Raw genomic sequence first — 16820 nt, 5'->3', positions numbered from 1 at the left:
GGCACACATATACCACCACATTCATGTAAGTCAGAAGATGACTGTTGGGGGTCAGTTCTCTTCTTCCTAGGTTCTGGGGTCACGCTCAGGTCAGCAGACAGACCTGCGTCTCCCCAGCTGTTTTCTAATTCTCAGTGTGCAAGGCTCACACTTTCTTGGCCAAACTTACCCCTAAGCACTTTCATATGCTAGATGCCATTGTCAATGGAATTGCTAACTTTTTACTTGTATTTAACCTAGATTATAAGCACTGAGAGGATTCTGTTTGTGTGACCTTCTTAAGGTTTTCTAGACATATGGCCACACCACCTGTGAATAAAGACAGTTTACTTTTTCCTTTCAAATCTGGATACATTTTTCCCTTACCTTGCCTAACTGCGCTTGTTAGGAGTTCTAATAACATGTAAACAGAAGCAGCGAGGGCAGGCATCCTTGTCTTTCTGGTTTAAACAGCTCGCAGTCTTTCATCACTAAGTGTCCTTAGGTGCTGGCTTTTCAGAGATCCCTCGTTAATTTGAGCAGGATTCCTTACATCTACAATATTTCTTAGTATTTATCATAAAATGTTCGGTTTTTGTCAAATACCTTTTTAACAAACTAAGATAACTTGTGGGTTTTGCACTTTGCCCTATTAATGCAATATGTTACATTAATTAGTTTCACATATTTTGTCATGACAGTACCACACTGTCAGAGGCTTTTCCTGTACCAGCTGAGACAATCATGTAGATTCCTCCCTTCATGTGTTGAAACTCTTCAATTGTAACAAACCCCACTTGGTCCTCATGTATATTTTCCAAATGCCGCTGGATTCGGTGTATTAATATTTTGGTTTGGCTATTATTTCTTCAAATATTATTTCTGCCCTGTTTTCCTCTCTCCCGTATTTCAGGGACTCCACTTATACGTAGGGCAGCATGACTGACTGCCCCACAGCCCTCATATTCCTACTTCTTTTTTTTTTAAGATTTTTTTATTTATTTATTATGTATACAATGTTCTGCCTGCATGACAGAAGAGGGCTCCAGATCTCATGACAGATGGTTGTGAGCCACCATGTGGTTGCCGGGAATTGAACTCAGGACCTTTGGAAGAGCAGGCAATGCTCTTAACCGCTGAGCCATCTCTCCAGCCCTCATATTCCTACTTCTGAGACTACGTAAGCTCAAAGGGCCTAACACAGCTTTGCTGACTCTTCTGTCTGCTCAGATCCGTACAGAGCTCCCTACAGTACATTTTTACTTCAGCTGTATTTTTCAATCCTAGGATTTCCTCTTAGTCCCTTGTGTGCCCAGCTGCACTTACTGGGATTTCAAAAATGTATTGATAATTTTCTAATGGTGAAACATCACCATAGACTTTTCTTGTGATTTTTACCTTTTTGAACAAATTTAAAGTAGATGATTTAAGATCTATGAAGTCAAAAGTCCAGACTTCTTTGGAAACATTTCCATGGATACTTTTCCTCATTTTTGTTCTGTTGTTTCTTTGAATGCTGGTTTCTGTTGTTTTGTTTGGTAACAGGGCCTGGCTGTAGCCCAGGCTAATCCAGAGTTCAGTTACAGCCTCCTGACTGCTGAGATTGGAAGCATCTGCCACCCCACCCATGTTCTTTGCAGGCTTCATAATTTTCGGTTGAAAATCGTCATTTTAAACTCTAATATTCTGGCAACTCTAGAATAGGATTTTCTGTAACCTCTCTGTTGTTGCTGCCATTGTAGTTGTTTGTTTCCTGGCTTTCCTGATGATTTTGTTAATTCTGTACTCTTCCATTTGTGACCAATAAGGTGGGTGCTTGGTTAGCATAGTGGTCGATTAATTATCAGATAAAGTTTTCTTAAATATCTAGGGAAAAAGTACAAAAACAAAGTCTCCGAGGAAGGCGCTCTCTCTCTCTCTCTCTCTCTCTCTCTCTCCCTCTCTCTCTCTCTCTCTCTCTCTGTGTGTGTGTGTGTGTGTGTGGTGTGTGCACCAGGGTGCACTTTCAACATTCACTCAGGTATTTTACAACTACCATAGCTGTCATTTCTCACTGGTGCCAGCCTCAATATTATCCAGATAGAGCATTCCTCACATATCTAACATTTTTTAGTAATTTTATCATAAAATGCTGTTGGATTTGGTCATTTTTTTTCATGAATTAAGATAATATATGGGCTTAAAAGGCCTTGAAAACCAAGTATTTCTGAGCATGTGCCCAACTCTGTGAAAAATTGGGTCTTTGAGGCTCCCGGAATCTGTGGAAGCTTTCCAAGGTCTCCAGTGTCTCACTCCCTGACCTTTCCTCACAAATTTTCTGGTTTCTCTATTTTCTTGTCCCTACGTTTGTTTTATTCTTTGTATCAGACAGCGAACAACACATTTTTCTCTATTTTTTGTATGTTCAATTCAGAGAATCTTAAGGTAATTGAAACAGGGCAAGCCCTTTGTGCCGTGCTTCAAAAAATCATCATACTAGTAAAAACCAACAATTCTAGCTCTGTTCCACACTATACACCTCTGTCTGTTCCTGCACTACACACCTGTCTGTTCCTGCACTACACACCTGTCTGTTCCTGCACTACACACCTGTCTGTTCCTGCACTACACACCTGTCTGTTCCTGCACTACACACCTGTCTGTTCCTGCACTATACACCTGTCCGTTCCTGCACTACACACCTGTCCGTTCCTGCACTACACACCTGTCTGTTCCTGCACTACACACCTGTCTGTTCCTGCACTATACACCTGTCTGTTCCTGCACTACACACCTGTCTGTTCCTGCACTATACACCTGTCTGTTCTTGCACTACACACCTGTCTGTTCCTGCACTATACACCTGTCTGTTCCTGCACTACACACCTGTCTGTTCCTGCACTACACACCTGTCTGTTCCTGCACTATATACCTCTGTCTGTTCCTGCACTATACACCTCTGTCTGTTCCTGCACTACACACCTGTCTGTTCCTGCACTACACACCTGTCTGTTCCTGCACTATACACCTGTCTGTTCCTGCACTATATACCTCTGTCTGTTCCTGCACTACACACCTGTCTGTTCCTGCACTATACACCTGTCTGTTCCTGCACTACACACCTGTCTGTTCCTGCACTACACACCTGTCTGTTCCTGCACTACACACCTGTCCATTCCTGCACTATACACCTCTGTCCGTTCCTGCACTATACACCTCTGTCTGTTCTTGCACTACACACCTGTCTGTTCCTGCACTACACACCTGTCTGTTCCTGCACTACACACCTGTCCAATCCTGCACTATACACCTCTGTCCGTTCCTGCACTATACACCTCTGTCTGTTCCTGCACTACACACCTGTCTGTTCCTGCACTACACACCTGTCTGTTCCTGCACTACACACCTGTCTGTTCCTGCACTACACACCTGTCTGTTCCTGCACTACACACCTGTCTGTTCCTGCACTACACACCTGTCCGTTCCTGCACTACACACCTGTCCGTTCCTGCACTATACACCTCTGTCCGTTCCTGCACTATACACCTCTGTCTGTTCCTGCATTATACACCTCTGTCTGTTCCTACACTACACACCTGTCTGTTCCTGCACTACACACCTGTCTGTTCCTGCACTACACACCTGTCTGTTCCTGCACTACACACCTGTCTGTTCCTGCACTACACACCTGTCTGTTCCTGCACTACACACCTCTGTCTGTTCCTGCACTACACACCTGTCTGTTCCTGCACTACACACCTCTGTCTGTTCCTGCACTACACACCTGTCTGTTCCTGCACTACACACCTGTCTGTTCCTGCACTATACACCTGTCTGTTCCTGCACTACACACCTCTGTCTGTTCCTGCACTACACACCTCTGTCTGTTCCTGCACTACACCTCTGTCTGTTCCTGCACTACACACCTGTCCATTCCTGCACTATATACCTCTGTCTGTTCCTGCACTACACACCTGTCTGTTCCTGCACTACACACCTGTCTGTTCCTGCACTATACACCTGTCTGTTCCTGCACTATACACCTCTGTCTGTTCCTGCACTACACACCTCTGTCTGTTCCTGCACTATACACCTCTGTCTGTTCCTGCACTACACACCTCTGTCTGTTCCTGCACTATACACCTCTGTCTGTTCCTGCACTACACACCTGTCTGTTCCTGCACTATACACCTGTCTGTTCCTGCACTACACCTCTGTCTGTTCCTGCACTATACACCTGTCTGTTCCTGCACTATACACCTCTGTCTGTTCCTGCACTACACACCTGTCTGTTCCTGCACTACACACCTGTCTGTTCCTGCACTACACACCTGTCTGTTCCTGCACTACACACCTGTCTGTTCCTGCACTACACACCTGTCTGTTCCTGCACTACACACCTCTGTCTGTTCCCGCACTACACACCTCTGTTTGTTCCCGCACTATACACCTCTGTCTGGCTGTGCATTTTGTCTTTAAGAATCCCCCTGAGACAGAGAGTGGAGAATGAGTTCCCTTGTATTTAGGTACTTTGCACTTGACTGAGCGATCACCAGGTTACTTCAATAAAGCTCTGATATTTTAGTGTCATAAGTCAGTCAAACCCTGGTCAGCCAGTCACTAGGTGGAGAGCATTGCCATTATTTTGCTCACTCAGGAGGATCTTTTTACTGACAGGAAAGGAACAAGGGAAACTCTAGATTCATATTAGTCAGGAGCTATTCTTTGAATTGTCCCACCTGGCATTTATTTAGGATATATTCAATTAAAAGTCACTGATCTGTGCCATTTAAACACTAACTAGCTGTTTTACATTTTTGTACTCTTAAGATAAACAGATAATCTAAAAAGCTATGTAAGTAAATGCTGTTAACATGGAAAAAACTGACAGCTATTTTACTAATTTTGAATCCTCTTATTATGTCTCAGAGCCCGTTGCTGAGTATAAGTTCCCAGGACTGATGAGTGCTTTAAATGAATGAATTAAATGAAAAACAAAATAAAACAGTGGCATAAATATTTAATTACTCATTTAACTAGTAAGGATTATTAGCATTCTTTGTTAGTAATCTTTATTTTAAAAAGAATTTCTAAAATACTTTTATGGAAAACCATTATGTGCAATTTACACTTTCAAAAGCAAAATACAGACATCATTGAACACTGAGAATCTGGTCTCCAGTATGCGAGACAGGAATGGAGATGCCAGTGTTCCTAATCTTATGAGCAGATAAAGGAAATACAAAATTATTTGCCTGTGTTTCCTTTAAAACAAATTTATTTTTCCAACTTACTCATTGTTTAACTCTAAAGCTTGATAGGCTGCTTTGATTCGAGCTGGAGGATTTCTTTCCCTCCATGCCTTCTGCATAACTGTGGGAAAAATATTTCAAAGAGTGGATGAGATGGTAAACATAAATAATCTTATGTAAAACGTATGAAGAATGAGCTAAAAGAGTAAACAAAGCTTTAAATACCATGTTTTTAAACATATGAAACTGGGTTACTAACTCACATTTACATGAGAAATTTATTTTAAATCTGGAACCTTTGCATATAATAAAAATATTCTATGATCTATTTTCATAGCAAATAAAGCACTTTAACTGAATTAATCACATCATATTAACACATGACACTTATGTATCTAAGTGGATGTCAAAATAGAGCTGGAGTGACACTAGATTATAATAGACATGACAGTCCTACTTTCACTGTTCTGAAAAGGCCTGTGGAACCACTAAGAATACACAAAAGCTAAACAGTCTTTGTTTAATCAATGATTCAGCATAGGAAAAAGTGTAGATGTGCGTTTTCTATGAAAACTGGGAAGGAAGACTGGGATAATTTAGAATACAGCACATCTTTGGAAAACCTCAGCTTTATCAAGATTCAAAACTAACCTGAGTTAGGATTTCTCTGGAATAATGGGATGGGTTTTGCTAACATTTACTGAACCAAAATGAAGATAGATATCATGCTCCGTGATGTCTCCTAAAAGCTAAACAAACACACACACAAAGTAGATTCTGGGAAATACCTGGCTTACTTTATATTTGATAAGAAAAATGGAGAACTTATAAATGTTGACTTTGGAACAAAACCTACAACTGTCCAGAAAGAATAATGTGGAAAATGTTTGAGTTTTCCTTTGGAAACAAAATATTAGTTTTGGCTCAGAAATGAGACAATATATTCCACATGTGTAACAAAAATACATTTTTCATATCAAACATGTCACCAGCTAGCTGACAGCTAATGCTTCCTGAACTTGACAAATTGATGCAAGCCAGCACTGCCTGATTCTGACCAGGTAAAGAGCACCGTCTGCCACAAAACTAAAGTAGGACATAGAGACATACTATGGTACTAATACCATAGTCTTGTAAACCTTTGATGATAGGACTCTACTATAAACTGTACGGCATTTACAGGCCAAATTTTAATGCCAAATCTTTACCAGCATTTGAGGTGATTATATAATATCCTGGTATAGAATCATAATTTATCTAATTAATTCCCTTTCAATGAAAAGTTATTTCCAGTGCTTTCCCATTATTAAAACATAATAAACTATGCATAAGAGATCTTGGAGGGTGGAAGCAGGAGGATCCAGAGTGCAAGGTCGTCCTGAGCTATGCAGAGAATTTGAGTTCAACCTACATGAAACTCTGCCTCAAACACAAAGCATAGCAAAAAAAACAAAAACAAAAAAAACCCAACACATTGTGATAACAATCATTCAGCCAGTATGGTAGTGAAAACCTCTTATCTAGCATTCTGGAGGCTGAGGCAGGAAGATCACTATGAATTTGAGGCCAGCCAGGACTATACTGCAAGTACCAGGTTAGCCAGGGCTACAAAGCAATATCCTGACTTAAACGAACAAGCAAAAATGGCCAGGAATAAAGTTCAGTAATAAAAAAAATTGTCCGGCAAGCTTGAAATCTTAGACTTAGTCCTCAGTACTGCAATACAAAACACAAAACCAACAAAAAATAATCTTTCAGCTTCTATCTTTGTATAGATGACTAAATATTTCTTTGTTTAAAGGTACAGCATTTAAAGAAGTTTGGATATATACACTCAAATTCCATTCAATAAAATTATTAATTTGTAGTTTGAGGCCGTACAGGAAAGTGACCATTTCCCCAGTTTCTTACCCTTCAAGCCAGGTTGAGCATCACTATATAAAACTTCAAAATATAAAACATATAAAAGTGGAAAACCAAAAGTGGAAAAATCAGCACCTGACTGCAGTCAAAACACAGGCACAATAAGAAGGGTATGGGGGCATATGCCTGTCATCCCAGAATGTAGGCAGTCCAGGCAGGCGCTCAAGGCCAGTGTTGGCTACTTAAGGAGTTAAAGACTAGACAGGGCTATATAAGCCCTTATCTCTACAAACCAATATCGAAACAACACACAAAAAATATTTCCACCTATGTGTATAAAACATATATGAAACAAGAATTCTGAGTTTAGATTTGAGTCCCATTCTCAAGATATATCATTATGCACATACAAATATCTCAAATATTAAAGAACATCTAAAGGACGCTCTGGTCCCTAGCATTTCAGAAAAGGGCTACTCAGTTTACATTATAAATCTCGGTTAATTTAACACATGAAGACAATTTTTTATTTCTACTGTGTTTGTTTTTGCCTTTTGTTTTTCTTTGTTTTTCTTTTTTTGAGACATGGTTTCTCTGTGCATCCTCGCCTGTCCTGGAACTCGCTCTGAAGACAAGGATGGCCACAAACTCACAGAGATCCTTTTTCATTTCTAATGAATCTATGTAATGCATCTTTAAGCATGTTTTGTTATTCTTGTGTTTTCAAATCCTCTGCCATTCCTACCTTTCAAGATTGCTCTTTACAACCAAGGTATTCCTAAATCTAAAGGGAAAGGGGAAATACAAACTTAAAAATGGATTAAAGGCTGAGTGGTGGTGGCAAACACCATTAATCCCAGCACTCAGGGGGCAGAAGCAGGTGGGTCTCTGTAAATTTGAGGCCAGACTAGTCTACAGAGTGAGTTCCAGGACACTCAGGGCTATTACACAGAGAAACCCTGTCTTTAAAAAAAAAAAAAAAAAGACTTAAAAAAAAACCCCAAGGTCTAATAATTTAAATCAAAATACTGATTTATTATTCAATACTGCTAAGAGCTCATGATATGCTTAAAATAATTAAAACACAAAAAATTTCACCCAGATTTATCTATTTTTTTCAATTAATATTTGCAATATTCTTATTAGCACAAAAAAAGAACTGCACCTATCTGTGGGTCAAGAACCACAGATGCTCAGCCCTAGCTGACCACAGTCTGTGGACTCGCAGGTCCACTCCCATATTTTTCAGCTTCCATTAAAGTATAAAGCTGGACACTAATGAGCCATCTCTTGAGGCTTTGGCTGTCTAGTGTGTCATATGCTCTCTGAGACAGGCTCACCGGTGTTGCCCCGTACTCCATTATCCTCCTACCTCGACCTTGTTAGCAGCCGGGACCACAGGTATACACAGCTCAGCTAACATCCTGATTTCTAGATTTTCAAAGTGAAAACATATTCAAAGCGCACCGCTACCTAGCTCTTGAGGGAATGCTTATTCTCAGATTTAAATCAACAAATCAATTAGATGAGAGCAAAATCTAATATCGTGACTACTGATGACAATAAGTGAAGGGAAATTTATCACATCTCACTTGTGCATGTTTGTCTTTTTTTACCATAAAAAGCTGTACTGATATAAATCGTTGTCTTATGTGGGTGTCTGAAAGGATGAAAACAAAACTGACAGTTCATTCTGAATTCTCATCAACAAAGTCTACCTATGAGTTCAGTATTTAAGTAGATTACACACACCTCTGGAAGTACAAGAAACTGCAAGAACCAAAATGATGCGTGTGGTCTTAAAAAAATCAATGTCACAGGGTGGTGGTGCACACCTTTAATCCCAGCACTCAGGAGGCAGAGGCAGTCAGATCTCTGTGAGTTCGAGGCCAGGCTGATCTAGAGAGTGAGTTCCAGGATAGGCTCCAAAGCCACACAGAGAAACCCTGTCTTGAAAAACCAAAAGAGAAAGAAAGAAAGAAAGAAAGAAAGAGAGGAAGAGAGAGAGAGAGAGAGAGAAAGAAGAAAAGAAGAAAAGAAAAAAGAAAAGAAAGAAGGAGGAAGGGAGGAGGGAGGAGGCAGGGAGGGAGGGAGGGAAGAAGGAAGGAAGAAAGGACAGACGGACGGGAAGGAAGCTATCAAAAGCCTCAGTTTATTAAAATTCCTATGACTCTTTCCTATAACTGATTTACCTGAAGAATGCTCCTCTGACTAGTCTATTCATCCTTTCCTACCTAACCATAATTACTAACCCTCTTCTTAGAGCTATGCTCCCGTTGAGGTTACAAAAGAAAAGCTTGCCTCTTAGCCACTCCAAATCTTCACAGATTCACTGTGTATACAGCTCAGCTGACATCCTGCTCAAGACCTCTCGGTGTCAATAGTACAAGGCGGTTTAGATTTGGAGCAGTCAGTTTTGGAGATGGCTGTACTTGGATTTTTGGGTTGTTTTTTCTCTTTTTGTTTTTGAGGTAAAGCTAAAATCCTCCTGCCTCAGTCTTCCAAGTATTAGGGTTAAAGGCATGAACAATCAAGCCTAGCTGAGGGCAGTCACACTAAATCAAGACCCCTGAAAATAAGGATTCCTGCCTTTTCTTCTTTCTTTGAGCAGTGGAACTTCACAAAGAATAGTACTCTCCCACACTGGGGAGGGTGCCTGCCTAGAATGTGCAAAGCACTGGATTCAACCCCAGCACCACATGGACTGGCTATAATCCTAGCACTCAGGTAAAGGCAGAAAGACCAGAAACTCAAGGATATCATCAGTTTATAGGGAATTTGAAGCCACCAGCCTGAGCTCTGTGAAAATCTTTCAAAATGGATGCTAAATAAATAAACAGAAATAGAATATTTGGCTCCTCAATGCTTTTAATTAAGGAGTGATAACCATTTTTATTAGTCCCATTAGTACCCCTCCCTAGTTCTTTAAAAAAGTGAATTATTCCTAAGGGAAGGTCCTTACAGGAAGTCAAAGGACCCATTGGCAAGAAATAAATAAGGCCACGGTGCTTCAGTCTGGCAAGTGACAAGCATTACACAAAGCTCAAAATTTCATCTTTCTTCTCAGAATCTTAATCCAGAGCTAGGTATCACAGTTCTATAACCCCACCTGACGCAGGAGCAGTATGAGTTTAAGGACAACCTGGGCTACAGAAGAGACCCTTTCTCACAAAACAAGCAAAAATCTGATACATAAAAGAAACAGTTATGATGGAGAAGCTTACATATCTACCTGAACAGAAAAATGGAGAATGGGATCAGATTTCTCTGTCAGTATGCTTTGACGGAATTGACAACAAAGATACCCAATTAGGACTTTAAAGGGCATATTTTGAGGAGAAAAAAATAGTTAAGTATTTAAGTATATAGGTGTTAAAGATTTGACAAGAATATAATTAAAATACATCACAACAGTGAGGTGTGGTGACACACCCCTTTAATCTCAGTACTTGATAGGCAGAGACAGGAGGATCTCTGTGATTTCAAGTCCAGCCTGTTCTATATATTGAGTTCCAAGACAGCCAGAACAAGATAGTGAGACTCAAAAAACCAAAATAGATAGTAGATAAAAGAAGAAATACGTCACAGCATTCAGAATCTTTTCACCAAACTTGACATAATTTCATATAAAATGGCTATTGCGGAAGAGTTGCAAGAGTAGTAAAAGACTCTCAAACATAACATAGTTATAAGATTATATAAAGGTACAGAAGAGACAAGCACTCAAGAAAAAGGACCTTACACTGACGCACACTTGTGATTTCAAGAACACGGAGGCTAAAGCAGGAAGTTCTCAAATGTGAGGCGATCTAGACTGTGTGTTAAGACTCATTCTCAAAAACAAAAACGAAAAAGACTTCTATAAGGCTTACTACTGTTAAAGAGTGTTTGTTTCTATTATTATAGTTTTTGATGGAAAATGGTCATCATCAAATTCTTAGCTCCATGATGTGCTTGGCTTGTAACCATCTATCCTGGCAGGCACACACATGTAAAGCCTGATTTTCATGATATACATCCAAGTAAAGGCAATAATGGTTTGTTTTTTAAATGTCTATATTTTCTAATATAACATAAATTGTATTCTCCGCAATTATTTAACCTTATGATTTTCACATTTCTTTGAGGAACTGTTCAAACTGAGAATGCTCTAAAGAGCCATCTAGAACTGTCTGAGCAGCTTGTGAGAGGGAGAAATAAGATGGCATTTGATTTCTGAAGACACCTCAGCTCCTAACACAGCTGATGATCTACTGCAGTTTCCCTTAACAAACATACATTGGCTGTGACCATAAACAGTGAGCATTCATACATAAAGCAATTTTTTCCTATATTTGCAATTAGTCCAACTTACATACTTTGTCTTGTTTGCTTGGGTTTGAGACAATCAAACATATTTGCTTGTTTGTTTGGGTTTGAGACAATCTCCCAATGTATGTAGCCCAGGCTGACCTAGAACTATATAGACCAGGCTGGTCTTGAACTTCAGGCAATCTTCCTGCTTAAGCCTCCAGAGTGCTAGGATTACATCATAAACCACCATACTCAGCTTAGCTCCTTCTTTTTAAAAGGGGGAGGGGCTGGCAATAGTTTTTATCTCATAGAGTGATTGGGAAGATCAAATTAGTACACATGCTGTCCATGTAATAATTATTATTAATGAAATTACTTATGTGTGTAATAACAATGCTATCCATCCATTCAAAATAGCATCAAAAAATATATAACATATACTATAGTGTAGAAGCTTCCAGAGAAGGTGTCTTAAAGAATGTGACTGGTGAGTCATCACACAGATAAAGCAAAAGTATTCAAAGTAGACAACGGGAAAATGGCCCTATCTTTAGGTTATATACTCCTTCAGCCACTTCCTGGTGCTCTCAGACCCTGAGCTTCATAAATGACAGGAAAAGCCCCTACCACTAAGTTGTAGCCCCAGCCCTTATAATACTCTGCTCTGTAGGGAAAAGCTTAGAGGGCCCTAAAACATGGACATTTCTATAAACTACCACTTTACATGAATTTTCATCTTTGACTAGACTAAAATATGCCCTATGTTTCTTCTAGATGTCATTGCCCGAAGTTCATACCTTCTCTTTCTCCGTGTGCGTGTACGTGTGCATGAGAGCACGTGCAGAGGCAGAGGATACACTCGGATGCTGGCCTCACCTTCCACACTGTTTGTGATAGCAGCTAGCTGTTTTAGGTGGCTCTTGAACGTCTGTGGAGTCTCCTATTTTTGTCTCTCATCTCCCCATAGAGGCACAGGGATCACAGGCATGTGTAGTACTGTGTACAGCTTTATATAGGTTCTAGAGATTCGAACTCCTGTTGTCAGACTTGCACGGTGAGCACTTTATCCACTGGACTATCTCACTAGTTCCTGCTCTATTGTCAGGTAATTGTTTCTCCGACCAAAGCAATATATATTATTTTCTGCTATATTTGATCTGAAAAATTTTTGGTTTATCTATCTATCTATCTATCTATCTATCTATCTATCTATTTATCTATCTATCTATCAATCTACTTACATACCTACCTATCTATTTATTGATTTTCTTGGTTTTTCAAGATAGGGTTTCTCTGTGTATAGCTCTGCAAACATCCTGGAACTAGCTCTGTAGACCAAGCTGGCCTTGAAACAGAGATTCGCCTGCCTCTGCCTCCCAAGCACTGGGACTAAAGGTGTGTACCATTACCACCCGACTTTGAAAGTGTTTTAAGTAATAAAAAGCATAAAACATTTAAAATTCTTATAAGAATAGTACATTAGCTTAGTTTATAATCATAATTCACTTTAATTTAATCTGAACTTTCTATCTAAAATGTAAATAACTCCAAGTCAAGTAACTGTTATTATAATAAATAGTTTTAGAAAACACATGAAATAATTTTCATAGTGACTGTCTATAGCATGAACAGATACAATACATACCTGTGTCTGAAGGACGTAAAAAGTCTGTTTCACAGGTGAAAAAGGTCTGGTGATCCTGGGCAGACAAGTTCATGTCATAGTAAGTAAGTGGCTCTTTACCAGTCACCCAAGTGTATCTGTAGCAAACACAAGATGTTTCAGTTGCTACAACAGACACTTAAGTTCCAAAAAATAAGGGACTATAAGTTCTATTTCAGGGTGTTTTTAAAACTTATTATATCAGTAAGAGGTAAAAAAAAATGACTACTCTATGGTTCAATAATAAAACATTTAAAAAAAATAAATTGCTCATCCAGGCTTGGTGGCTCATGCCTATAAGTCTGAGGCCAGCTTGAGCCGCATAGCAAGATAGCCTCAGTTACAGCATGGAACCTGTCTCAAAAACAAAACAAACCAATACGTTATTCAGTAAAATGCTCTAAAAACTAGGTGCTAACCATATATGTTTCCAATAGTAAGGAATTCCTCATAAAGATTTACATGAAATGGATACTATATAACAAGGCTACAGGAGAGCTTGTTTTTTTATTTTTTTAATTGATTTTTATTGAGCTCTACATTTTTCTCTGCTCCCCTCCCCTTCAACCCTCTCCCAAGGTCTCCATGCTCCCAATTTACTCAGGAGATCTTGTCTTTTTCTACCTCCCATGTAGATTAGTTCTATGTAAGTCTCTCTTAGTGTCCTCACGGTTGTCTAAGGTCTCTGGAATTGTGATTTGTAGGCTGGTTTTCTTTGCTTTATGTTTAAAAACCACCTATGAGTGAGTACATGTGATAATTGTTTTTCTGTGTCTGGGTTTACCTCATTCAAAATAATGTTTTCTAGCTCCATCCATTTTCCTGCAAAATTCAAGATGTCATTTTTTTTCTGCTGTGTAGTACTTCATTGTGTAAATGTACCACATTTTCCTTATCCATTCTTTGGTAGAGGGGCATTTAGGTTGTTTCCAGGTTCTGGCTATGACAAACAAAGCTGTTATGAACAGAGTTGAGCACATGTCCTTGTGGCATGATTGAGCATCCTTTGGATATATACCCAAAAGTGGTATTGCTGGGTCAATACCAATTGCTTGGTCAAACAACCTTGAGGAAGGTTGTTTCCTAATTTTCCTCTATCGTAGAAGAGAGCAGAAAAACAAGCAGCATCTGAGCAATGGGGAGGGGGACTAGGAAATGCGGTCTTATGGGTGTGACAAGGCAATAACACTCAGACTACAGCTGTCTGCACAAGACTGAGTCAATAAACATTCAGTCATTGATGGGAGAGGGGCTTCTGGGTCTTTCCTGTCCCGGGAGCTTGATGATCAATGGCCCTAGGAGGAGCGGAAGCCATTGTCTTCCGTGATAGCCACTGGTGACTTCCTTATGCTCCAGTGGTTAAATCCAGTGGGTCACAAAAGAAAAACATGTGGAAGAGGAACTGAGAAGTGGTGGAGTGGGAAGAGGCTAAGAGAAAATGAAGGGATGGGTGTGACCAGAATATATCATATACAAATATGAAAATGCCGAAGAATAAAATTTAAAGAGCTGTTACTTCCTTTTATATTAAAAAAAAAAAAAGTAAACAGCACTCGGGAGGCAGGCGGATCTCTGTGAATTCGAGGCCAGCCTGGGCTACAAGAGCTAGTTCCAGGACAGGCTCCAAAGCTACAAAGAAACCCTGTCTCGAAAAACCAAAAAAAAAAAGTAAACAGTCAAGATAATACCTACTCTTGAGCGAATCACTCACTTTAATATTGTCAGAATTTCCAATTAGAAGAGGCTGTAGAAGATTTAGAAAGATAATTATCCCACAGCACTTTTACTCTAAGACCAACACCATACTTACCCTGAAAAGCAAAATGTCTTACCTCCTATATTCTGCTCCTCTAAAGAGGTTTAAAGGGTTTCTCCAGACCTTGCATTCTGAAAAACAAGAGTAAAACTTCATTTAATCAAATGCAGGTGAACTTTCACTAACCAACACTTAACACAGTGCCAGGCACATACAGCACAAACATAAAAGAGGTACAAGTCACCCTTGCTCTCGGGAAGCACAGTATCAAATCTAGTTATTGCTGTATTTCTGTCTCAATGACATTTTGTTCATAATTCAGCTCCAACCCTTACTGTATGTGATTACCAGCTGCTTTTCAGTTTCCTCTCTCAAATAGGATCTACTAAACTTCATCCACTCTTACATTCCTAGATCCTATCACAGCTTGTGGAACTGACTTGCACAGCATGAGAACTAGTCATATAAACAACCATCTGAACTATGTGACATGTACTATAGCAGAGATGTTTTAATATAAACAACCATCTGAACTATGTGACATGTACTATAGCAGAGATGTTTTAATCTAAGACAAAAAAAAAAAGTGGTCAATCACAGAAGATTTTACAGGGGCACTGACATTTGAACTAACATTAAAAACCTTCAAGGGCGGGGCGGTGGTGGCGCACGCCTTTAATCCCAGCACTCGGGAAGCTCTGTGAGTTCGAGACCAGCCTGGTCTACAGAGCTAGTTCCAGGACAGGCTCCAAAGCCACAGAGAAACCCTGTCTCGAAAAACCAAAAAAAAAAAAAATTGTTTTGTGTGTGTGTGTGTGTGTGTGTGTGTGTGTGTGTGTCTTCCAGACACAGAACATCCAAGCTGAGGAAGCACAGAGCTATACTTTGGAGAGATGGCTCAGTGTGTAAGTGTTTGCTGCACAAGCATGAGGAACCGAGTGGATCCCTAGGACCCGATAAAAGCCAGACAAGGCAGTGCACTTCTGGAATCCTATGTTAGCAAAGTGAAGACAGGCAGATTCTGGGGGCTCGGTAGCAAAATGATGAGCTCCAGGTACATCATGAGACCCTGTCTCAAAAATAATGATGGGGGGCTGGAGAGATGACTTGGCACTTGTTGCTTTTTCAGAGAACCCTAGTTTGGTTCCCAAAACCCATGTGGTGACTGACAACCATTTATAATTCCATTTCCAGGGGATCTAATGACTTCTTATCATCTCCTTGGGCACCAGGTACACACGTGATACATAGACATATAAGCAGGCAAAACACTCATACACATAAAACAAGATAAGTAAATCTGAAAAAAATTATGTCATTTTACCTTTACCCTCCTGTATGTAGCATAGAGTTCCTTAAAACTTAGCTAAGGAAGATTTTCAACTCCTGACCTTCTGCCTCAATCTCTTACATGCTAGAATTATGAGTGGTGGGGCTGGGAAATGAACCACAGCCTTGTGCATGCTAGGCACTTCTGAATAGATTAGGATGAGTTAGGAGAAGTGAGGGCTTTTCTTTTACCTACTGAATGGAAGGTAGATATGATGACTAAAGCCAAAACAAGTACCTTGGACCACAAATTTAAACCTGCATCTGCTGGGCACTGTGGTGCATCTCTTTAATCTGAGGACCCTGGAGGCAGATGCAGATGATCTCTGTGAGTTTTAGAACAGCCTAGACTATGGGGAGAACACCAGGCCAGTCAGGGCTACATAGTGAAACTCTGTCTCAATACATACATAAACAAACAAACAAACAAACAAACAAACAGTGTCTGGAGATGATAGACTACAAGAGAAGGGGTCTGAGACTGTGATGATAACTGCTCTCTACACCAGAATGGCTTACCTACATTAACAGGAAAAGACAAGTTTGTCTCTGTGTTTTATATACTTGGATTACTATGACAAAATACCACAAACTGAGTATCATAACAACAACATTAATTTAATTCCTTATAGTTTTGGAGGCCAGCAAACCCATGCTCAAGGTGTTGGAAGATTTAGTGCCTGGTAAAGGCTCACTTTCTGGTTTG

At 39.9% G+C, this 16820-nt stretch overlaps 1 protein-coding gene across 3 annotated transcripts in view; it reads right to left on the bottom strand.

The window, feature by feature from the left end:
* The window catches only part of St7l (suppression of tumorigenicity 7 like), an 86110-nt gene that overhangs the window by 63569 nt on the left and 5721 nt on the right, over positions 1-16820 (bottom strand). For all 3 annotated transcript variants that reach the window (XM_041638119.1, XM_041638120.1, XM_041638121.1), the window contains exons 4-6: positions 14862-14916; positions 13012-13127; positions 5253-5331 (exon numbers count right to left, since the gene is read on the bottom strand). In XM_041638119.1, the coding sequence (XP_041494053.1) occupies positions 5253-5331; positions 13012-13127; positions 14862-14916 (250 nt within the window). The remainder of the gene's footprint in view (positions 1-5252; positions 5332-13011; positions 13128-14861; positions 14917-16820) is intronic.

Source organism: Microtus oregoni, unplaced genomic scaffold (genome assembly GCF_018167655.1).
Source record: "Microtus oregoni isolate MIOR12 unplaced genomic scaffold, Mior012 000054F_ref0000373, whole genome shotgun sequence".
Lineage (NCBI taxonomy): Eukaryota > Metazoa > Chordata > Mammalia > Rodentia > Cricetidae > Microtus > Microtus oregoni.
The sequence above is the reverse complement of the archived record's forward strand: the minus strand, read 5'-3'. Positions and strand labels throughout refer to the sequence as shown.